Source organism: Hemibagrus wyckioides, linkage group LG14, assembly GCF_019097595.1.
Source record: "Hemibagrus wyckioides isolate EC202008001 linkage group LG14, SWU_Hwy_1.0, whole genome shotgun sequence".
Classification (NCBI taxonomy): domain Eukaryota; kingdom Metazoa; phylum Chordata; class Actinopteri; order Siluriformes; family Bagridae; genus Hemibagrus; species Hemibagrus wyckioides.
This window is the reverse complement of record NC_080723.1, coordinates 3,925,393-3,950,000: the sequence shown is the minus strand read 5'-3', so window position 1 is coordinate 3,950,000 and position 24,608 is coordinate 3,925,393. Positions and strand designations below refer to the sequence as shown.

The 24,608-nt window shown below is 42.2% G+C and overlaps 2 protein-coding genes across 3 annotated transcripts in view; one reads left to right on the top strand and one right to left on the bottom strand.

Moving 5' to 3' along the window:
* The window catches only part of si:dkey-234i14.3 (fibulin-7-like), a 4,506-nt gene extending 1,590 nt beyond the window's left edge, over positions 1-2,916 (top strand). The window contains exons 3-7 of the mRNA XM_058407861.1: positions 183-353; positions 1,396-1,572; positions 1,739-1,876; positions 2,138-2,273; positions 2,388-2,916. Of these exons, the coding sequence (XP_058263844.1) occupies positions 183-353; positions 1,396-1,572; positions 1,739-1,876; positions 2,138-2,273; positions 2,388-2,748 (983 nt within the window). The 3' untranslated portion in view covers positions 2,749-2,916. The remainder of the gene's footprint in view (positions 1-182; positions 354-1,395; positions 1,573-1,738; positions 1,877-2,137; positions 2,274-2,387) is intronic.
* A 651-nt stretch (positions 2,917-3,567) lies between these two features.
* On the bottom strand, positions 3,568-24,066 carry glg1a (golgi glycoprotein 1a). 2 transcript variants are annotated; one of them, XM_058407859.1, is made up of 28 exons: positions 23,699-24,066; positions 16,648-16,677; positions 16,342-16,428; positions 16,018-16,233; positions 15,397-15,600; positions 15,231-15,302; positions 14,924-15,110; positions 14,531-14,742; positions 13,918-14,039; positions 13,687-13,788; positions 13,383-13,536; positions 13,138-13,167; positions 12,220-12,357; positions 11,619-11,705; positions 11,407-11,469; positions 11,138-11,251; positions 9,316-9,404; positions 9,034-9,151; positions 8,781-8,873; positions 8,378-8,515; positions 8,151-8,274; positions 7,896-8,038; positions 7,684-7,785; positions 7,483-7,590; positions 7,277-7,397; positions 7,094-7,200; positions 6,765-6,928; positions 3,568-4,369 (listed from the first exon to the last, which is right to left on the bottom strand). In XM_058407859.1, exons 1-28 carry the CDS (start codon positions 24,011-24,013, stop codon positions 4,294-4,296), a joined length of 3,516 nt encoding a protein of 1,171 aa, XP_058263842.1. In that variant the 5' UTR covers positions 24,014-24,066; the 3' UTR covers positions 3,568-4,293. The 2 variants fall into 2 exon arrangements, with proteins under 2 accessions (XP_058263842.1, XP_058263843.1); XM_058407860.1 differs by lacking the exon at positions 13,138-13,167 and having other exon boundaries at positions 23,699-24,065.
* Between the last annotated feature and the right edge of the window lie 542 nt (positions 24,067-24,608).

The window sequence follows — 24,608 nt, the reverse complement described above, 5'->3', positions numbered from 1 at the left end:
TGTTTTGATGTAAGGTTATACCCTTTAGGAATTTTGCTAGAGGGACATACCAAAGAACACTACAGGGCACAAGATGGAGTTGATCATGGAGTCAAAAACTGGAAGTTGATTTAAGTATTCTGTGCATAAACGTGTTACTTTACCCTCATAGCATCTCACCACAACCTTCCTTTACCCAACAGCAATATGCCTGCCTCCAAACCCACCAGCCAACGGCAGGATGCTGGGCCAAGTGTTCAAAGTGGGCCATGAAGTTCACTTCCTCTGCAACCCTGGTTTCCAGCTGTCAGGGCCAGAGACTAGGGAGTGTCTGGATTCTCTCAGATGGAGTGGAGAAGAGCCAACCTGCCAAAGTATTTATTAAATGATAATCCAGAATTTTAAAACCCCATCTCTAGTTACCACATCTGTAGAAGAAAAAAATGTCAAAAATGTTTTTCTGTACTGAAAAAGAAAGCAAACTCCTGCTTGCTGGCTTGAAACGTGCTTATAATGGCAGTCTATGGCCAGTTGTTGAAGCGGACAATAATTTATGAGAATCATTGTTTTTATGAATTCTTTACCTGATCGTTATTCATGATGGCGCTACATTCATTCATATCTATTTCAACCTTGCAGACTGTAAAGGCTTTATGGAAGTACAATAACTGTCCAAAAGCTTTAATTTTTTTTTTCTGTGCTAACATCACATCCTCGACAGACACGGTAAATAGAGATTAGGTTCAAGACAATGCCACGTAATTCAGTATACTTTGTTTAACACTTACCATATATATGAATTTTGAGATTCAATGTTTATAATATACACTGATCATGCATAACATTATGAACACCTGCCTAATATTGTGTTGGTCCCCCTTTTGCTGCCAAAACAGCCCTGACCCATCATCCACTGTGTATTCGGACACCCTTCTATCAGAACCAGCATTGACTTCTTCAGCAACAGTAGCTTGTCTGTTGGATCGGATCACACGGGCCAGCCTTCGCCAACCACATGCATCAATGAGCCTTGACCGCCCTTGACTCTGTCGCCGGTTCGCCACTGTTCCTTCCTTGGACCACTTTTGATAGATACTGACCACTGCAGACCGGGAACACCCCACAAGAGCTGCAGTTTTGGAGATGCTCTGATCCAGTGGTCTAGCCATCACAATTTGGTCCTTCATCAAACTCGCTCAAATCCTTACGCTTGTCCATTTTTCCTGCTTCTAACACATCAACTTTGAGGACAAAATGTTCACTTGCTGCCTAATATATCCCACCCACTAACAGGTGCCATGATGAGGAGATCACCAGTCTTATTCACTTCACCTCTCACTGCTCATAATGTTATGGCTGATCGGTTCGGAGTTCTATATATGTTTTGAACAATAATCTATCCGGTTCAATCTTCAGGGATAGATGCTGGAGCACACAATAACCCTACCACCTCCATTCCCACATCTACCTCACCATCCTCTCCACCTTCAGTCTCTGTGCGTCCCTCTCGCTGTATCGAGTTCCAGGACTCCATGCACTGCACATGCGAGCAAGGCTACAGCATCTCCAGGCAGGACAGAAGCTTGTGCACAGGTAACATCCCTAAATAGATAAGTAGCTGATCTGGGCTCTGTCCATATAACCATATTGCTTGGGATATGAAGGGCAAAAAATATATAAATATATATATACCCATTTGGTGAGATCCTTAGAAAGATGCTGATTTGAATATCAATATTATTTTAAATACTATTTTTAGACATTGATGAATGTGAGCTCTTCCGTATGACCCAAGCTGGCCGTCTATGTTTGCACATGTGTATGAACACGGCTGGAAGCTACTACTGCCAATGTCCCACCGGCTACAGCATCAGCAAAGACAACCGGGGCTGCCAAGGTCAGCATCCTACTTAAACTTTAATTCTATAAAATCTTCCCACGACTGCAGAGAAAACATATCAGAGGTAATCTCTTTAGATCTTTAATATTACTTTTAGAGCCCTCTGCCGCTTCTAGCGCTGTTTTCTTTACTTTCTTGCATATCGTGGCTCTGTCCTCTGAATACGAGTCAGGAAGAATTGAAGGCAAACGTACTTGCCGAATGGTGCATCGATCACCGAATCGATTTTTATTGATAATTCGACCTTTTTTACTGCAGATATTGACGAGTGCGAGACCGCAGCTCATAACTGTACCAAAGATCAGGTGTGCGTGAACACATTCGGAGGTCACAGATGCATGGTAGTCGAATGCCCTCGCTTCCGCAATGCCTCCTACATCAAGACCTCACCTCTGTAAGTACACAGCTCTCATTAACCTTAATACAAACACATCTGATCCACATTTTCAATCTTGGACACATCACGTTGTTAAACCTGACACCTGGACATCCGGCGTCTATGTTACAGGCAATGTGAGCGTAATCCCTGTGTCCAGGGGAACAAAGCTTGTCTCAAGGCTCCCCTCTCCATCAGCTTTCACTTCATGTCAGTAGTATCGAACATGAGCACACCACGCGTCCTGTTCCGGGTTTCAGCAGCCCGTGTTCTGGGAGACGCCCTGCGCTTTGGACTGCTGGGAAGTCGAGGGGCAGGGCATTTCACCCTCCAGCGCTCGAGCAGACAGAGCGGGGAGCTGCTGCTGGTGGAGCCGGTGCAAGGTCCGGCCACGCTGGAGGCTGAGGTGGAGATGAGCGAGCTGGAGAGGAGAACACTGCTGGGACGATACGTTACAAAGGTTACACTCTTTGTGTCCCCATACAGCTTCTGAAACACAGTGAAGAGAAAACGAGACTTCGAGAGTAAAGTGATCTCGCTACCGTGACTTACAAACTACACAAGAACTGAAAGGAAGTAACAACAGATTTCCAGCTAGGCAAATCGACAAAAATGTTTTATTTCAAATCTATTAAGCGACACTCATCATTTTGTTCTTTTTTTTTTTTGTTACAGCTTTTTATGCATTTAAATTTGACAATCTAGTATTATTCCATACTTGTGTGTATTTCATCTCACTTTATTATTAAAATTCAAGTTTTAAAAGCTCTTTGAACAATGACCTTTCTGCTTAAACATTCAAGCATATTACCATCTTCCAAGATTCTGAGGTCTTCAGCATGACTGAAGCGGTCTCAAAAATCTGTCTCACGAGTCCGAGCTGCCACAAATCCTAATCATAAGCACCCTCTGGAAGGAGAAGCGCCGTCTCCTCTGACTGACTGAAAAGCAATCTCACAAAGAATTCTTCACCCTAATGACAAAATGCCGAGGCAGGACCTCACAGACCTCTCTCCTCAATGCACATCATTTAACCGTGTGCAGCTATAAAAAAAAAAAAAAACAGTATTCAAAACACACGAGTGGCCTTTGGCACACTCGCTCGGTCTCACACTCAGTGTCTACAGAAAGGCAACAAGACAACCCTTCTGTTCTACATTCAGGAAAATAAAGCAACAAAAAGATTGTCGTGTTTAGCCGCCAGGAGAGAGAGAGGCGATAAAGCGAGGGACGTAGTTTAGATTTCTGTTATAGACTCTGTAGCAGAAGCGTTCAAGATGGTTTCAAATCAAAGCCAAAATACAAAGTAAAATACAAACCAGCAAATTGATTTTATTAACAATTTTCCAAATCACTTTGTACATAACAAAAACAACCAATAAAGACGGAGAAAAAAAAGAGAAAAAAAAAGAGAGAGAAGAAGCCATTTTTGTATACGTATAGTACATGGCTCGATTAAATCTGCGGGGGAAATCAGTTTTGTACAATGTGTGTGTGTGTGTGTGTGTGTGTCTGGGGGGGAGATGGGACAAAAAAGCATACAAAAACAAAATGCATCATTACTATTTAGCATTTTCTTTTAATAATTACTGTGTGTTTACTTGTAGAAAGGCCACACACAGCAGACAGTGAGCACTTAACATTATGACTTCACATCATTTCCTGTCTGAAAGGAGGGGGAAATCGGGGCAAATATAAAGAAATCATTCCAGTGCTACATTCAATTGGCAAAAACGTTTAAGGACTGGTCCACCAAAAAATGCCCCTGGTTTCAGGGCTGGCTGGAAGTAGTGACCACATGCTTCATCTAAGCAGAGACACCAAGTGTGTTACGCGAGTTGATACTGAAAAGATGCGCCATGGAACGATGAGCATTGTCTGTGGGCCAGTCCTTTCAATCGATGGACAAAATTTTGCGGATCTTTTTCTTTTTATATGTAAAATATGTAACGGTGGTAAACTGATTAAATAAGCAGTATTTCCAACCAAGGTTACTGAAGGTCATGGCAATTTTGTAAACTGCACACCGATATTCTCATTACCAGTAAAGGAGGGAGAAGGACATCTGCTTCTTGTGAGGGTTATCCAGTAACTGTACAAGACTGTCACAATTTCTACAAGAAAAAGAGCAAAACTTAAGCAAAGAGAAAACAAAAAAAAAACAGATATATACAATATATGGGCATCATTTTCCTCCTCCTCCTCATAGCGTTTACTTATGACACCGATCTCCTTTCCATCTCCTTTTTTTTTTTTTTTTTTTTTTTACAGTAATGCTCTTTTTCCTCTTAAACATATTAAACTGTCTTCCCCCTGGTAACAGGTATAGGTATTTTGGGTAAAATACAAACCAAAGACAAAAAACCCCAACCAAGTGAACATTGTTTAGAATTTTCGACAGAATTGTGTGTTTAGCGGTCAATGGTTTGATATGCGAAGATTACTTGCACATGAAACAACAGGCTCGGTAACTTGAGAAGGACGGTGGGTGATTACGGGAGTGCATGCAAGAGAAAAACAGAGTAAAGGGCATGATATTTCCAAGCTATGCAGGTGGTGACAGACTTCAAGACAGACAAAGAACATTGATTAGCTGAATTAAAAACAGAATTTCTGCAAAAAAAATTAAAATAAAAACAAAATCTTATTCCTCTTACCCTGGAGTACAAGACTAGCCCCGATAAAAGCACAGAGGCATCCAGAAAACATCCCAAACCAATAAATTAAGGCCATCAAAACTGATCAATTCATTAAGATGCTGCTAAGCAAGCACAAACTAAACAATGTGCCTTGCAAGGAGGCTTGGTTGGCTGAGCATAAACTAATGCTATTAGCAGTCTTTTAATAATGGCACTGTAAGACCTCCAGCCACCAGCACACCTCTACTGGTGTTAGATGTTTAACAGCTGAGAAGAGATCCGAGCACAGTAAGGATGACCGGTGTCCGTCTCCGCAGCTTACTAGAAAGACGCGGTCAAAAAAAAAAAAAAAAAAAAAATTCTTTGCCTTTGCCTGAGCTCCATGAGTGCCTTGACATCCTGTCTGAGGCCACTATGGAATATTTATCAAGCATCTCATTCAGAACAGGCATGTTGATCTAAGGTCATCTACATCTTGTCAGAATTATCGGAACATTTATAACGCATCCTACCCATAGACGCTTGTCTTTAGAAAGAAAAACAAAAAAAACCCCAAAAAACAACCATTTATGGCCCCTAGATCCTGAGTTCTTCTGGCTCAGATGTGAACAGCTCTTCCTTCACTGTTCGGTGGTCTGTTAGTATCTGGAGTACAGTGAGTCTGACAAACATTAGATTGGACACCTTTATTCGTCAGCAACCCAAACCTGCAACGCAAATATCCCTCTGTACAACGACAAAAAAAAACGAAAACTCTCTCGATGAAAATAATAAACCTCATAGACAGGATATTTAATCTCGAACTTTTCATTCACCCTCACAGGAAATCAAACACACACATGTGCACGCATACACAGAGCATACTTCAGTACAATTATTCAGTCCAATCTAGTTTTTTTTTTTTTTAAACCCCTGTATGTAGTTAATCACAAAAGGCCCTATTGAGTAGTATTTGTACTACGTTAATGTCGAGCATGTTATTTATAAATAATACTCTAAAGAAAATGAAGGCGTTATCCTCCCGTTAGATGTTCTGCGAGTTAGCGGACAAATCTCAGCCGTGACCCTATCAAAAGGAAAAACCCCGTAGTCGATGCTAATGAAACCAGAAATCCGTTAAAATAATATAAGACACATGTTATCAGACCTGCGCACACCCTAGCAGACACATAAACCTAATACCACAAATATACTAGTCACCATGTGTAACTGAAATGTATGGCAACCACCCACAACCACACAAAATTATTTCTGTAATTTAGTAGTGAGAACCTGCTGCCTCTGCCTCATCACCCTCAGTAGACCACAGCGGAGCACATGGGCACACGTAAAAAACAAAACAAAACTCATACCACAACATCCAGTACAACGAAAGCATCAACAATAAATACATGAATTGCAAATGAAGAAGAGAAATGCAACAGGGAGCTCCATGAGCATGGAGAAAGCCGAAAGGGGAGAAACAATGTCTCAAAAGATGCTGGCACATCGTACTTAGAAATGCGCAACACACACACACGCACGCGCGCACACACACACACACACACACACATAATGGCCCAAAAGGTCCACAGCAGGCAGGTCCGGTCACAGAGAAGCAGATGACGATGCAGGAATACCGCAGTCAGAAAACATGGACAGTGTGAGGAGGGTAATATCAGGTCCCAACATGGCTGCTGCCAATAGCAAGAAAATCTGCCCAAGTTTCAGTCTTGCTTGTCCTCTTCACCATGCCATTGCCAGGGCCTGGGGTGAATGAGGGACGGAGAGGACCACTGCTAGCTTCTCCACCCCCCTTTTGTGGAATGGGGAAGGAGGAAGGCAGGACACTGGGTCTCCCCCTCCTCCTGCCCCTGGCAACCCTCTTTACCTGTCCTTCAGCTCCTGCGTGACGCGCTTGGTGATGCGGCCGCACAGCAGCCCCATGAAGAACAGCAGCACCACACACATTGCCAGCATGCTCAGGATATAGTTCTTAGCAGGAGAAGAGAGGACCTGACCGGCTAAGTCAGAGAAGCCTTCTGCTGGCGCCACCTGGAGGCAGGAAGCAGAAATGTCAAACTGCATATAGAGCGATGCATTAGAATCGAACTTAATAGCAATACTAAAATAAAATGACAATAAATCTGGACATCTCAATGTCTAATAAAAGCCGGACATCATGCAATACTTCTAAAAATGTGTGTGTGTTTGTGAGACCTTGGCAGCGTAGCTCCACATGTCTATACGGTCTTGCAGTCTCTTTTTACACTCAGGCTGGAGTCTCACTCTCTTGTCCTGAAGAGCCTCCATCAGACAAGACATCTCTGAGGAACACACAGCAAAGTTAATATCCTCGGAATCCACTTCAGGAATGTACTGACCGTGTGTTTAAGTACTCACGTCTTCCTCTGCCAGGTGGGATGGCAGCACACTGATGCTTCAGGTCAAGCGCACATGCCGTGTGCAACACTGGGTCCACAAAAATGTCTGCCTTACTCTCCTTGAGGATGTTCAGCACTTCCTACACACCCAAGACATGTATGAATTAAAACATGTTACATGTTAGGGAGAATTTTAGACATTTTTATGGTAAACATGATGGGCACCTTTTTGCAGCCTTCATTTTTGAGCTTGAGCAGATTCACTTTGAGACATTCCTCCACCTGTCCTGTCTGTTCCTGGGCGGCTACCTCTTCGGCACACAGCCGCGGGATCTGAGACACGGATCAACAAACAGACAACGTTAGACCACGCAGTACTGCATATAATCATAGTGACACGTGGAGGAAGCTGGAGGAGGAACTGACCTCATCAGTGCACTGCATCTGTAACTGAGGGTCCAGTCTGTAGTCCAAGGCGGACTCTTGCAAAATGACCCTGATCTGGTCCTCACAGTCTGACGAGAGACGCTACACACACACACAGATCAGCAGTGGTTAACACAGACCCAGTCATGACCAGCTACACTGTGATGAACCACAAAGTAATAGTGCAGACTGAGGAGTGCAAAAGAACAGACCTGGTCAGCATATTTGAGTTTGAGGCAGGAGATGACCTGTCCCTCTAATTCAATGTCATCTTTTGCTTTGTTCAGAATATGTTGGCAGAACTTGGGAATATCAGCCTTACACGCCTTCCGCAGTACTGGGTTCAGTCTGTAATCTGTGAATAAATACACAGTGCTTGGTATATCTAATGGTCTAGAGCAGCTTAGCCTTTGTTTTTAAATCAATAATAAAGAATTAGGACAAAAGATGGTCTGTCTTGTCTATACCTGTGTTCTGAGTGATCTGTCTCTTGGTGATCATCTGTTTGCATTTAGGATCCATGAGTTCGCTGTTCTTGTTTTGTTTCAGGCACTGGAGCATGCTCTTGGCATCGGATTCAGAGCAGAAACGCTGCAATAACCAAAAAGCATGTTACCATACTATACTGAACTACATTTTCAAGTGCTGTTTGTAATCAGATGATATATTTTTTTTATTTTTCATCATCGCTCACCCTGATCATCTGCTTGCACACTCTCATGAGCTGAAAGTCGAGTTCAGGGTCGATCATCTCGGTCTCCTGCAGCTTAAAGATCTTCTGGTGACAGCGCTGGCTCAGATGCCCCTTACTGTCCTTCAGACATTCAATCACCTGCACACATAAAAGCAAGGACAATAATACAGAAATTCAATAAGCTATTAACGTATATTGAAATATTAGCAAATTTACATGAGCAAAATCAATTCCAACTGTGCAGTTTAAGTCACAGACTGTTAATCTCATTCATTTACAATAAACACTAACACCAATATTGGAATCATAAATGAGATGCAAGTAGTTTTTTAACTGGGGATTTTTGCCCCCTCTGAACTGTAGTGCTGGGGGAAATGACCCAGGTATTTTCGGAAGGACAGACCTGAGCATTGCCGAACACCACGTTCTGACAGTGATCCTTAATGTCCTGCTTGCAGCTCTCGTACAGATCTGGGTCCAGGCGGATATCCTCTGACTGGAACAGAGAACAGCGTCACAGTTACACTACAAACACGGTCACTATGAACGGTGTTCTGCAGTCAGAAAACGCAACAAGCTATGAAAATCCAATAGCAAGTGTACTATAGTACATCTTCAGAGCCATCATATGGACCAGGATTTGAGAATTAACCAACCATCTCCAGCTCCTCCACTCTGAGCTGCCTCCGGCACTTCATAGAAACACGTTGGTCTTTCACTTCCTGCAGTGTATCATTCCTGACCATGGTGCTCAGACAGATGACCACATCCACCCTACACACAAACAAATTTATTCCATGAATGTTCCTGCAATCTTTTGGAAGCAAAAATGAATTTAGAAAAGTGACAAACTCTGCTTCATCAGTGTGGGTGACCTCATTATTAAATAATTCTGTTTTAAACATGAATTATTAAGCAACCATTAGCTCTACACTCACTTCTTTTTAATGTTAGGGCAGAGCTTGAGAACATCCTCCTTGCAGGCCATCTTGAACTTGTACGAAAAGCGGAAGTCTTTCATTTGGACCTGAGTGAGAAAAGAGGAAGTCAAACACGCAGCCCATTCGGGGAAAACCCCTCGTTTATTAATGCACTGATGCACAACCGAACATAAACATCTGGAGTAATTAAAGATAAATATAATTAATATAAATACTGTGAACATACACTGATCAGCCATAACATTATGACCACCTGCCTAATATTGTGTCTGTCCCCAAAACAGCCCTGACCCATCGAGGCATGGACTCCACTAGATCCCTTAAGGAAGGGTTTGATATCTGGCACCAAGATGTTAACAGCAAGTCCTGCAAGTTGTGAGGTGGGGCCTCAAAAGATACTTTTGATAGATACTGACCACTGCAGACCGGGAACACCCCACAAGAGCTGCAGTTTTGGAGATGCTCTGATCCAGTGGTCTAGCCATCACAATTTGGCCCTTCATCAAACTTGCTCAAATCCTTACGCTTGTCCATTTTTCCTGCTTCTAACACATCAACTTTGAGGACAAAATGTTGACTTGCTGCCTAATATATCCCACCCACTAACAGGTGCCATGATGAGGAGATCATCAGTGTTATTCACTTCACCTCTCAATGCTCAGAACGTTATGCCTGACCGGTGTAATACCGGTCAAAATACCACCGGTCTTTGTACAGTTGGGTGTGGTTGTGCTTGAACACACAAAACATTTGGATAGGGATTTTTGTGTGCCGACAAACAAATCCTGCTAATAGGAGAGGCCCAAATCAATACTGTTAACCAAACATAATTTAAACTACACAAATAAAATTATACAGAATAGTCTTTCCACAAATTAAGAGAACAAAAACATTTTCCAGGCTAATAACATGATATCCAATGAATGGGAAAACAGGTAAAATGCTAGTTATGAATACATCTGTAGAGCATAAAATTATATCTGAAAAATTGTACAAATAATACTGTACTTATCCTTATGACATTAATCCCTATAGCCAGTCCTTAATAAGCAGAGGTAACAATATGTATCACTCCCCTGATCTCAAGAGGCGCTAGTGGCTGCAATCTTTAGCCTCCTTGTTAGTGCGCCCGCCTCCCATGCCGGAGACCCGAGTTCAAGAACAGCTCGGGGCGGGTGCGAGTATGACCCGAGGGGGGGTGACACACAGTCCTAACTGAAGGGCAGTTATGAAATAAAATAAGTGCTAAACGCAATATATTCAAGGTATTCTCTCACCTGAAGTGCTTAATGCTGTTACCGCATCTGTTAAGCATTTACTCTATTTCCATCCATCCATCATCTATACACGCTTTATTCCTAATTAGGGTCATGGGGATCTGCTGAACAGGTCGCCAGTCCATCACAGGGCCACATATAGACAGACAACCACAAACACACACTCACTCACTCCTATGGGCAATTTAGAATTACCAATCAACCTAATGTACATGTTTTTGGACTGTGGGAGGAAACCGGAGTACCTGGAGTAAACCCACGCAGGCACGGGGAGAACATGCAAACTCCACACAGAAAGGCCCCTGCCCGTTAGAACCCGGGATTCGAACCCCGGACCTTCTTGCTGTGAGGCAACAGTGCTAACCGCTAAGCCACTGTGCTGCCTCTGGCTACTCTATTTCATACATAACGATAACTATTAAATTTTATGGAAACTGTGGCATTGTGCAGCTGATTGAAATCAAAGAGCAGGAAAACAAGACCGATCTGTTAACAGTATGGTTGAGCAGTTAGACACAAAACTAAGAGGTAGGTGTATTTACCAGCTGAAAGTGAGTTACTCCGACGGCACATTTTTCATTCATCTCCTTCTGGTGTTTATTGAGCACAAGACACTCCATCAGATCTCCAGTATCTATCTGATTATCCGCCACCTCCTATCAGACAAATCAATAACAGAAAAAAGGGAGAGATGCATAAACGGGAAAGAACAAACAAAACAAAATGTGGGTTTCACATAGAAAGACAGTGTGGAGGAGGAGTGGCTTCGGCTGGGGATTTTTTTGAGGATTAGCAGTGCAATCTGACTTACATGGCAGTGTGACTGGATGACAGGTTCACAGGCTCGAATTAAAAGGGCTTCAATCTGAATATCCTTAAAAGAAAAAAAAAAAAAAAAAAAAAAGAGTCCAACAGGTTATATAAGAAATCTGAACATGGATCAGATTTATCATGTTATCTATCAGTACTTGTAATGTTTGATGGAAAGAGAAAAATGGGCAAAGCCAGAAGGGTGTTTCTTACCTCAGACTCCAGCTCTGTCAGGTTACCCACCACATCTCTGCACTCTTGGCCCAAATCATCTATATGATCCTGGAGACACTCCAACTCCTGCAACAGTACACATACACACACACACACACACACACACACAGAGAGACACACCAGAAACAGTGAGAAAGATGTCTGCTATTATTGAACACCTGCTTAGGAAGAATAACCAGTAGATTAAACCACAGATCACTTTTATATATCATTTAATAAAAACAGTGTGTCCCAAATAACTCCTCAGCTGGACCACAGTTTTACACTCCTGTTCCCTTTGTGTTTTCTTGCTTTTTCATGCTTCAGCTCCTCATTTTGATCTCACTGTTTGCCCAGGCTTTCCTTATGCACAATAAATCATCTCTCTGACCATTCCCTGGCTCTTAGTCTCCGGATTCTTCAGTCATCTTGCATCTGGTGAAATTACAGTGTTTTCCAGATTTACAACACAATCCCCTAAAAACTGGCTCCGTTGTTTCAATACTGTCAGAGGGACTGTGTGTATAATGTAGCACCGTAATGAAAAGTCTTCAGCTTAGTTGTCCTCACTGAAGCTTTTTTAGCAATATAATTTACTAACCTGTCCAGGCTCTGTTTTCTCGCTGCACCATTTGCCCAGATCAGTCATACAGCGTCTCTGCAAGTCTGGGTCCAGCTTTACATCCAGAGCCCTCTGGTGGAGGATGCGCTGCACTTCTGTCTTACAGTCACGAGATAACTAAACAAAAAAAAAAAACCCCAAAAGATTAGGGATAGTGCTCATAGAGCAAACACCTGAACAAATATACACAAACCACATGAATTTTACAGTTAGAAACTAGAATGACAAGCCTTTAGAAAACAGAACGAAGAGTGAAACACTCAAACACGTATCTGGTCTGTACCCAATAGATTTAAATCATTTGATTAGCCAGAAGAATCCCACTTCCCACACCAACCAAAATCATTTGCAAATTAAAATTCTGAATTAAAAAGCTTCTTGAAATTTTCAGTCTTTGCAAAAAAAAAAAAGAAAAAGGATGCCACTGCACATAGTGTAGTGCTTCAGCTCGTCATACTGATATCAAGAGAAAAGAAACGAGACGCAAGGAGAGAGAAATTGATGGCAAACATAATTTGATTTCCTGTTTACAGGCTGAACGGACAATGGCCGTGGTAAGGAGGTTCGGAAGTGTGAGTGAGTTCGGAGAAACAACCAGTATGTTGGGAGCTGCAAATAATCTGAACCTTGGATTTGGGGAGAGAAGAAGGTAATTATTGAGGCCACAATTACACCTGGAATTAAGTGGTCAATGAGGTCAGACTGGAGAAGAAGAAGAAGAAGAAGAAGAAGAAGAAGAAAAAAAAAAAAACACATGGGATATTTGAATAGAAATATCCCCGTTCTACAAAGACTGAAAATTCAGTGTGAAGATATTACTCCAGTTTGAGCCTTTCATTTATTTATATTGGCATGCATAATTTGGTGTATTTTTGAGCATCTGAATAGAGTACTTACAGTATAAGGACTGTTGCTGTCAGTGGGCTCCTGTGGTTAATTTTAAGGTTAGGCTTAGATAAGTCACAAAAGGTTAGCCAGCAGGCATAACTTAACTTCTGGCCATAGCAAACCTATTAAAAAGGCTTGTAACTGACCATTTCACATCTATTAAGCCAGGTCTTATGACATAAGTGCCTCTAATGTATGCTGGACGTGTGTACGTGTACGTCTGTGTAAGTCTTTGTGTGTAAAGGCATTCTCACCCGTCGACCCTGCTCCTCGGTGCGGTAAGCATGGCGGTACAGACAGGAAAAGACCGCTCCTGGGGGCATGAATTCACTTGTCTCATTCCAGCCGTGAGTGTGACAAATACGTGCGGCATCATTTTGACACTTCCTGTAGAGGATCGGGTCCAGCCTGTGAGTGAGAAAGAAGAGAGAAAATATAAGAAATTCTGGTTTTCCAGAGGTTTGCATAGTAGAATCAAAAATGTCATGTGTGCTCACACAGACTGGTCACTCTTAATAAAGTCAGACAGTATCAAGCCTCATGACACTGTTCACTCACTTCCAGTCTCTGGAGATGAAGTACTGCAGCTCTAGCAGCCTGTGTTCACAGTCTTCCACCATCTTATCAGTGTAAAGATGCTCCATTAAACAAGACAGTATCCTGTATTAAAAGCAAAAGAACACCCGTAACCATCTTCTCCAACTGCGGTCATGATAAATCCTTATAAGCTTAGATTAAAAGTAATAAAAGTGGTAGGTTAAAGATTGAAGAGGAATGACGTTGACTCACATTGGGTCTCCGTTACGGATGTGTTTACAGGCGGTCTGGATGACTGACTCGCAGGCCTCGTTGAGAGCACGGTCAATCCGATAATCTGCCCCAGGATCTGTCTCCTGGATCAAAGTCTGGAGCTGAAAAATACAAAAAAAAAAAAAAAAAAAAATACACAAAATTACATGTTATACATATACAGTATACGGTGACATATAGAGGACCAAATTGTGCTAGACAAGAAACTATACTTCATGGGTTCGATCACGATTCCTACAAAATACAAGCATCTTGCTTCGGATAATTGCAGCTTGGAGTGTGTGGTCAAGCGGCGGTTGTAAATAGGGGCGAAGTCACAGAAAAGGAATAAGTACCTAGGTGTGATTATTTATATCTTATTTATTTTATGGCTATAGTAATAAGCTGGAATGTTTTCTTTTGTTCTTTGTTAAGACTGCCATGCCCGAAAACCATGGAGCAAACACAAACAAATATAGCCCTTTCTCACGCCTGCCTTCCATCTCCTTATTCACAGCCACCAGGTTATCACAGTCATACTTCAAGTAAAACCCTTAAATAACCCCAATCCAACACTTGCACAAGCCATAGTAACAGTCTATTGTCAACTCACAGATTTCTGGCAGAGGTTGTCTACAATGCCCTTGTCACGGGACACTCTCATGAGGCAGTGAAGGGTTCGTCCCTTCTGGTGCAGACCGGAGCAGTGTGTGTCGATCTCCCCGCGGCAGTGCAGTACAATCTCAGGACTCAGCGAATAATCCTCCATCAGCATGCGTCTGTAGTCCAACATCTCTCCCTGACACTCGCCACTCACAGTGCGTCCTGACGCATCAGATTCATGAGTATTATCAACACATATTATATGCAACACTGGAAAATAGGCTGTATCTAGAACGGTGACTAATAAGAGTAATGCAAAGTAGTTCAAAGTGCAGAGAGTAGGAAAACAATTTGGAAATATTTTTCCATGTGTCTGTAGAGCACGTCCTTCTCTGCATCCTACCTCTGTGTACGGCGGACTCGAGGCACAGCAGCAGGTAGGACAGCTTGGCCTCTCTGCCACGGGGCAATGTGGTATCCACGTTGCAGCGGTATTTCCGCAGGTCCTGTTTGCAGGCCTTGGCCAGCGAGTAGCTCACTTTATAATCTTGCGCGATCAGCTTCTGTCTGGTGGAGAGGGCCTCTCGGCACTGTGTCACACGGGAAAATGATTAAAATGACACGCCTCACACAGACGTTCTCATCATAGTAAATTGAGGTTGAGATCTGAATCTGAATAACCTTACAGATCAGGCAAAAACATTACAGACCTTTACAGACATGGAATCTTCAAATTTGTGGTTGAAGAGACATTTGTAGACCCTGCCTTCACCTGCTGGAGTCTAAATCGCCAGAAAACAAACAAACAGTAAGATGAGTATGCCATTCTACCGGCCAAAGGTGCACTGCAAATATGCAAAAAGTGAAGAGATGTACGTTTTCACAGAAGCGCTCGCGATCATCTCTGCATGCAAAGAAGAGGTGTCTGTCGAGGTGAAAGTCATCTGAAGACAGCTCAGCCACACGCATGATGGCCTTCTTGCAGTCTTCTTTGATTGCATAACGCCCTGGCTGTTCCTCTACCTCGCTCACTAGCCCTTTCTCCAGACATGCAATCACCTCTCCTTGAGAGTGTATATCCTTAAAAATAAAAAGGAAAGAAAAAAAGATGGCAAAGTATAACTCACCATTAGCAAAGTCTATATTAGACTGTACCGACAAGGCGAATCATATAAACATTATAGGATATTTATTGAAAAATAACTATGTACAGCTTTTTAAATGGATTATGAACAATTGATTACATTGTGCTGGCGTTTTTGTTTTTTTTATCACATCACAACTCGATTTCAGAGACATCACACATTCTGATATGAATATGAAACTAGAACTGGAAATATTTCTCGGTTCAACAGCTCATGAGTCATCAGTGCTATTAAGATGAACGTCTTGATATGTGGCCAGTGGAGCATATCGAGGCTCGATTCCGGGACACATTTATTACATTTCTATTAAGAGTGACATTTAGCGCTTGTGTCCCAGAAGGTCCTGGCTCACCTTCTCGCCAGTGTTAACACTCCCACAGTGCAGCGTGTTGATGTCGTCTTTGCAGCTGTCCATAAAGCCGCAGATGAGCCGGTAGTCGCTGAAGATGATGGTAGCCATCTTTGTGATGTACTGATTGCACTGGTATTCAGTGATGTTGGTCCGGTGATCTACCAAACATGACACTAAATAGCCTTTCCCCCGCTCCTCTGATGCACACTCTTTAATCTGTAACCACAAATAAACTGATTACGCCACACAGATTTATCGCTTCCCTTTGCTCGAATTCACATTCACAGGCACAATTTGCTGGGGAGAGCGTACAAGGGTACTTACATCGCCAATGGTGCTTTTGCACACCTCCACGGCCACAGACTCGAACTTTGGGTCTGTCGTCAGATTCAGTTTGTAATTCCATAGCAGCTACAAAGACAAAAATGAACCATTTAATTAAAAAAACGTCTGTATGCAACCTGGGCTTTGGGTTATGTATGCTAGCTACTGACATACAGCCCCATATTAAACAATTTCCTTATGTAACCTTATCCTTATGAACGCGTCTCTCAATACTCTCAGTTCAGCATGGAGCTGGAACATACTGAAACACATGACAAGAAATAGTGGGGAAAAAATTATACTCACATGGTTACAGCTGGCTGCGATCTCAGTTTCCTAAGGGTGAAAAATATAAAAGCAGATTTTATTTCTGAGGCTAGCTTTACAAACAAGGCAAAAAAAAAAAAAAAATCTGAGCCAGATTTTTAAAAACAGTACTATCAGAACATAAGATCAGGCATAACATTATGACCACTGACAGGTGAAGTGAATAAGACTGATGATCTCCTCATCATGGCCCCTGTTAGTGGGTGGGATATATTAGGCAGCAAGTCAACATTTTGTCCTCAAAGTTGATGTGTTAGAAGCAGGAAAAATGGACAAGCGTAAGGATTCGAGCGAGTTCGAGTTAGACAAAAAGTGGCTAGACCACCGGATCAGAGCATCTCCAAAACTGCAGCTCTTGTGGGGTGTTCCCGGTCTGCAGTGGTCAGTACCTATCAAAAGTGGTCCAAGGAAGGAACAGTGGTGAACCGGCAACAGGGTCATGTGTGGCCAAGGCTCACTGATGCACGTGGGGAGAGAAGACTGACCCGTGTGATCCGATTCAACAGACGAGCTACTGTTGCTCAAATTGTTGAAGAAGTTAATGCTGGTTCTGATAGAAAGGTGTCAGAATACACAGTGCATGACGGGTCAGGGCTGTTTTGGCAGCAAAAGGAGGACCAACACAATATTAGGCAGGTGGTCATAATGTTATGCCTGGTTAGTGGGTTTTATTTATTTATTTATATTATATATATATATATATATATATATATATATATATATATATATATATATATATATATATATATATATATATATATATTACACACACAGGTACAAGGAATACGATATAAATATTTACAATTACGCTTATTTTCATCCGTTATCATTTTACAGAACTATGAAATAGAAGCCTGTGTAACCCTGCTGTTATGTAACTCTAGCTACATACTGACATTGTAGGGTTTCCTCCTCATTTTTTTTGGATCATTATGAATGCATCACAGAGGAGCTGGTGCCTAAAACATCCATTATATTTTAGATGGAACCTGTTTGCACTGTACACAAGTACACTGCACTAACTACATCGAAATGTCAAGACGACTTGTTTAACCTTGAAATAAACCATACCGAAAGTACGGCGAAACCAACATGGGAAATGCAGATGAGTGAATCAGTAGCTTGCAATATATCTAAAAAAAAAAAAAAAAAAAACCCAGCAAAAAGAATAGTTGTGTTCATTTCGTGTATGGTGCTCCAACCTGAGGAAAACAGACATGATATTTTTACTACACTGCACTAAACCTGTCAAATGTACTAGAGCAATCGGGACATTATCAAAGTTAGCTAGCCGGCCAGGACACACACACACACACACACACAGAGTAGCTTACTAGCAAATGCACAGATAATGCTCAGAAGTATTGAGCACTAAAAACATTGTGGTGTAGGGTTTCATTCATACCCCTTTGGTTCTGCGCACATACCTACAGTCCTATTGTCCATGTGAAAAAGAACAGAGCTGTGAAGTTCTCGATTTCAGTACAGAAAGTTTGATTTGGCATCAGATCCAAGCACATTACTGGGAGAATAATCTGTGACATACATGTTTGACTGGTACAACAACAAACTCTAAAAAACACATTAGCTAGTTTCTGGTGAAATGAAACGGAGAGCATGGATATCGTGTTTCTATCCATCCATCATTTGTACTACACAGGGTCACAAGTCTGGAGGTTATTCCAGGGAAGTCAGGGCACAGGGCAGGGGACAGCCTGGACAATGCACAATCGCCCACTCACTCACCCCCCAGTCACACAAGGGCCTTACGATCTTTTTAACTTTCACTTTCAATATGTCCTTCATTTGCACACATACATGTTTAATAGTCATCAGCCTCGAGCCACCCCGTCTCCCTGTCCCATTTCTGTCTTCATGACAGCAGGCTCAGACAAAACATGGGAAGTAAATACTATCCACTCAACACAACTGAACTGAACAAACATTTATTCAAAATGAACACACACTTGTACAACGCAGAAAGTTTTCAGAAGCTTTTGCAATGAACCTGGTTGGCAAGTGGACAACAGGTTTCTTTCCTCCGATCTTTCACCTCACACTAGACTTTTCTCTCAGTTAATTTCTAGGTTAAGATTCACAAAGCAGCTATATTCAATCAATGCGTCTATAAACAAACATGAAAATATACACCGATCAGGTATAACATTATGAGCAGTGCCAGGTGAAGTGAATAACACTGATGATCTCCTCATCATGGCACCTGTTAGTGGGTGGGATATATTAGGCAGCAAGTGAACATTTTGTCCTCAAAGTTGATGTGTTAGAAGCGGGAAAAATGGACAAGTGTAAGGATTTGAGCGAGTTTGACGAAGGGCCAGATTGTGATGGCTAGACCACTGGATCAGAGCATCTCCAAAACTGCAGCTCTTGTGGGGTGTTCCCGGTCTGCAGTGGTCAGTATCAATCAAAAGTGGTCCAAGGAAGGAACAGTGGTGAACCGGCGACAGGGTCATGGGTCAAAGGCTCATTGGTGCACGTGGGGAGTGAAGGCTGGTCCGTGTGATCTGATCCAACAGACGAGCTACTGTTGCTCAAATTGCTGAAGTTAATGCTGGTTCTGATAGAAAGGTGTCAGAATACACAGTGCATGATGGGGCAGCAAAAGCAACACCAATATCAGGCAGGTGGTCATAAGGTTATGCCTGGTCAGTGTACATGTATAAGAAAAGAAAAGAAAAAAAAAAAAAACATTACAGCACCGGCTGTGAAAGGAACCTAATCAACAACTGTGTGGTGTGACTAAATAAAAAGTTACAGAAATATCGTCTTTATAGATTTAACCGATTATATTTACAACTCCATTTATGATTAGGTTAAATTGTATAAAATCGCCTGTTATACAAGCCGCATGATGAGAAGGCCAGACCCGGTGTGTTGCAGGAAAAGCATTACGTGTGGATGGACACAGAGACAGGGATGACTGCATACCACGTTTTGGTGAAAATGACTCTTTCGGCTGCAACAAAAGCGCCGGATGCTTAATAACCAGGTCAGTCTGCACAACCCATCCCCTTGCTTTCTGCTCCAGATCAGACCCTCAACTCATCAAATGTTTTCTCCACACTCAAGTGTCAATGGTTGCTGATATCTGGTCACACACTGAGCATGCTTCTCGGCTAGACCTAGCTCCGGCATCCTTTTCAATCTTGACAGTTTATGACGGATCACAATTAGTAACCTGCTATAGATTTTCTAGCACAGTCTAAAGTTTCTCAACTAAAATTTAGTGCACTTTCGCTCTGCTATGTGTGAGGTTTTGGAAAAGGAATATACAGAGAGTCATAATACACAAACAGTAAAACTATTTTAATTCCCGTTTCTTTCAACTTGAGAAAAGCAAGCCTTTCAGCAAGGGTCAACCGGCTCAGAATGACACTCTTAAAACATCTAGAAGAAAATATCCTCGGGAGTTAATAAATCACGTACATTATTCCAGCACTGATAAAATTTCCTACTAGCAGCATGTGATTTAGAAATAAGGATAGGAACGTGATTAACGTCAGGGAGTCTCAAAGGGAGCTACACATTAACTTCTATATACACACATTCCCAAAAGCCACGAGAGACATATTTCAATTTCTAAAACCTTGAGATCAAGCTAGCAGGACTTTCTGTTGCATATTTGCCTGTGTGTACTGAGGCCACAGCACGGTTTCAATTAATGTGTCACTCAAACATGTCAATCAAAAATCATCTTCAGAATAACTAGTGTTATCACGGGACACCGGCTAAAAATCCCCCATACATACAAATCCTCAGCTCACGTGATGAAATCATTTGTCAAAACTAGACAAAAAGAAGCATCGTATGTCCAAAACATGCTTTAACCAAATATTCAATCTGAGCAACCAGAAGAACTGGAATTGATATACAAACCAAACCATGACAAACATTACCGCAGGCTTCTCATTGTCTGAAACCTCTCAGCTGCACCCAGTCAAATACATGAAGAACGACGAAAGACAAACTGACAAAAATGGCCACTCAGTAAACAAACTTAACTGCAGCTAATATCTTAACACCACCACCTTAGCTTAATACAGCTGTGGGAAATCCTGCCCTGGACACCTATCCTCTGAATACTCTCACACTACAACAAACAACACATACAATCTCTTCTTCTCCTCCGTTCAGGCTCACAGGAGCGTTTCTTGGAACAGCTGAGAACAAACTCGAACACGCAGAACGGGCGGCAAAAGTGTCGGACACAAACGGTTATTCACATTCAGACTGAGAGGAAGACTCTGAGGAGTACTGCCTCACTGCTTCGTTCACATTCAAGCCTTTCCGAGTTCACACCAGCACAGAGTCAGAGTCGATTCGATAAAAATGATCGGAATCTCCTTGCAATCGATGCGTTTGTGCATGCAGTGTAACAATATAAAAAGCTAATGGATCGTAACTCAGTAACTACGTGTAGGACAAATTGTAAGAAAAGCTTCAAAAGAATTTGAAGTCACTGTAGTTGAATCGCTATCATTGAGCACACGAGACGAGGTGCGGCACCAAAAGACATGACGGAATATGAACTGCTCCGTCGACTGCCTTGGTAATACAATACATATTCTTGTCACGACTGGAAAAAAAAAGCGCTCCAAAAAGGGGCGACCCCTCATTCCATAATCCTTCCAACATTAAACCGCCTCTGCAAGTCTCGCTCGGTCCATAGCGAAGCCTCTCATTAAAGCAACCCCATCTTTTTATAGATCGCCCGGCTCCCTTTTCGCAAAGAACCGAAAATAAGCACAAAATGACTAGCGGTGTTTAGACAGGAAAAGGCTGTGGAGGATTCTTCACACATGTCAGTATCGCCAACGTTTTGATGGGGGGGAGTTTGCAGAGAAGGCGAAAAGGAGTTTGCAGGCTTCCGAACAAGTAAAATTTGTGGATAACATTTATGCTAGCAAAGGAAAACAAAGAACATAGTATTCATTCAGCTGCCTTTTCTGTATAGATGTAGCAGTACCTAAGCAAGAACCGGTCTGATACACTGCCATGCGAGTGTGTGTTACATTATGACAACCTGGAGGACACGAGTTGTTTTAAAGCTAACACAATTTGCAATAACTTAATGACGGAACTTTCTTAGCCATAACAGTGACCAATACTGAGCACTTTAATAACCGATAATTGCTCTTTACTTCTCTCTTGGCATCCCAACATCTCTGTTCAAGAGAGATTTCTCAAACTGAACCAGTCAAGCCATGTTTTTTTAATCGCCATTCCTCTACATTAGAGCAAAATGTTGTTTCTTCATCCCTTATAATACAGAGACTGTGTACATTATACTATATATTACCGACAAAATTCACACTAGTTGTTAGACGTATTGAGCTTTGTATTAAGCAATACGAAATTTACTAAACAGACTCAAACACAGTGGTTCAGCTCTGTTTTTCCCCCTACACAACTTCTCTCCGTAGTTTAACATGGTTAAAGTAAGAAAGGGTCAAATTGAGCATCACAAAATTAAAAACAAACAAACAAACAAAACACTGTAGAAGTAAGCAGCTTAAAGTACACTATATTGCCAAAAGTTTTGGGACACCCCTCCAAATCATTGAATTCAGGTGTTGTTTTTCAGGGGTTGGGCTCGGCCCATTAGTTCCAGTGAAAGGAACTCTTAATGCTTCAGCGTCATACCAAGACATTTTGGACAATTTCATGCTCCCAACTTTGTGGGAACAGTTTGGGGATGACCCCTTCCTGTTCCAACATGACTGAGCAAGGTAAGGTCCATAAAGACATGGATGAGCGAGTTTGGTGTGGAGTAACATAACTGGCCCGTACAGAGTCCTGACCTCAACCTGATAGAACACCTTTGGGATGAATTAGAGTGGAGACTGTGAGCCAGGCCAAAACTGGGACATCTGACTTTACATGCACATGAATGTAATATGGAGTAGACCTGCACTTTGCAGCTATAACAGCTTCATCTCTTCTGAGAAGGCTTTCCACAAGGTTTAGTTGTGTGTTTATGAGAATTTTTGACCATTCCACTAGAAGTGCATTTGTGAGGTCAGGCACCGATGTTGGACGAGAAGGCCTGGCTCTCAGTCTCCGCTCTAATTCATCCCAAAGGTGTTCTATCAGGTTGAGGTCAAGATTCTGAAGTTCCTCCACACCAAACTCATTCATCCATGTCTTTATGGACCTTGCTTTATACACTGGTGTACAGTCATGTTGGAACAGGAAGGGGTCATCCCCAAACTGTTCCCACAAAGTTGGGAACATGAACTTGTCCAAAATGTCTTGGTATACTGAAGCATTAAGAGTTCCTTTCACTGGAACTAAGGGGCCGAGCCCAACCCCTGAAAAACAACACAACAATGATTTGGAGGGGGTGTCCCAAAACTTTTGGCAATATAGTCTATTTATTAGCTGTTAGTAACACAGAAAAAGGACCCGAGTGATCTCTTCAGACGACCTCAAAAACAACACCTCTGTAAAAGATTCAGGCTAAGCAGCTTGAGATATGTATCCAAGCTGAAACATGCCTTTTGTAGAAACTTCACACTAAACTATTTCCTCAGCTTGCTAACTTCCCCAGGCGTGAAAGCGGAAGTTTGCGGGTGCTAATTATTTCAGCTCTTTGCCTAGCAACATAAAGTTAAGAGTTATTAATCACAGGCTAACTAAAGGTTAGCATGCGTTAATCAATCAATGTGGTACAATACATTAGCTAACGTTAGCTACCCTGGTCGATAACACAGGTTAGGATTTGGTAACAACTAGCAATAGTAAGATTAGCAGTACTCAGCAACTGAACTGATATTCGGCGTATGTTAGCTACACAATGGATTTATAAAGACAAACAATAAATCGTATCCAGATCCTGATCTGATTTAAGTGTTAGCTAAGGGTCCTGACAGTGTACAAACATCCTCCGACGACAGCTGTGCTAGCTCAGACCTGCGCAGATAGCACCGAGGCTAACGCGAGCCAGCCTGGTGGATTTCTACAGGCACACCCAAAACTAGTACAGCAAGAGACACAGCGGTCTTCTGACCTCTTTCCGGTCCTGCAGACACTCGAGCACAGCCAGGTTGTTGTTCCATGAATGTTTGGAGCAGAGTCGGGTCACGTCTTCGCGACAGGCCTCCTCTTCAGCCAGCTTCCAGCCGGTGGAGCTGCGGCGGGACTGAGAGGCCGCTCCAGCCTTCGGCTCGCCTAGCACACCTCCGGCATTTTTAATATCGTTGGCATTATCTACTGCATTTGCTTCAGCGTGGATGCTCTGTGATTTCGCTCCCTGGGTAGAACGAATGCAAGCGGGGATGGATAGAAGCAATAAAAGAAGCTGCACACGTCTACAAGCCGCCATCTTCGGTAAGCCACCTACGCGTAACTAGCCTACGGCAGCCGGAGGCAAATGATTTGTGTGTGGAGATGGGAGATCCGGAAAGGAATCGGTTCACTTTGAACTCCTTCTTTCGAGGGAGTCAAATGAGTCGACTCTCGACCACGAATGAACCTAAGGTCTCTTCTCAGCTAAACGAACAGTGCCACGTAATGACTTTGTGTGCTAGCTACACCACCTTGTAGCACAATTTAATAAAGTTTTGTTTGTTTAAAACTAATTTTCAGCATTATTTATACAGGGTTGAATTTCTTTTTAACGTTGTGCAGGGGCCACCACATTGTATTCAAAAGGGAAAACATCCTTGACCTTCTTAGGATAGCAGCACAGTTTGAATTTTTTGTTTATAAACTTAACATAATGAAATAAATAAATTTGAAACATTTTGTTTACTAATTTTGTTTTAATTAGTCTTTAGAGGCACGTGCACATTGTACATTTTAATTATAATGCTTTATATATTGAATCCCAACTGTTTATTGGTCAGTCCTAAATAAGCCCCGAACCGCAAGTGTGGGGAAAAATTCGTAATTTCAAAAGATGATATATTATTATTTTT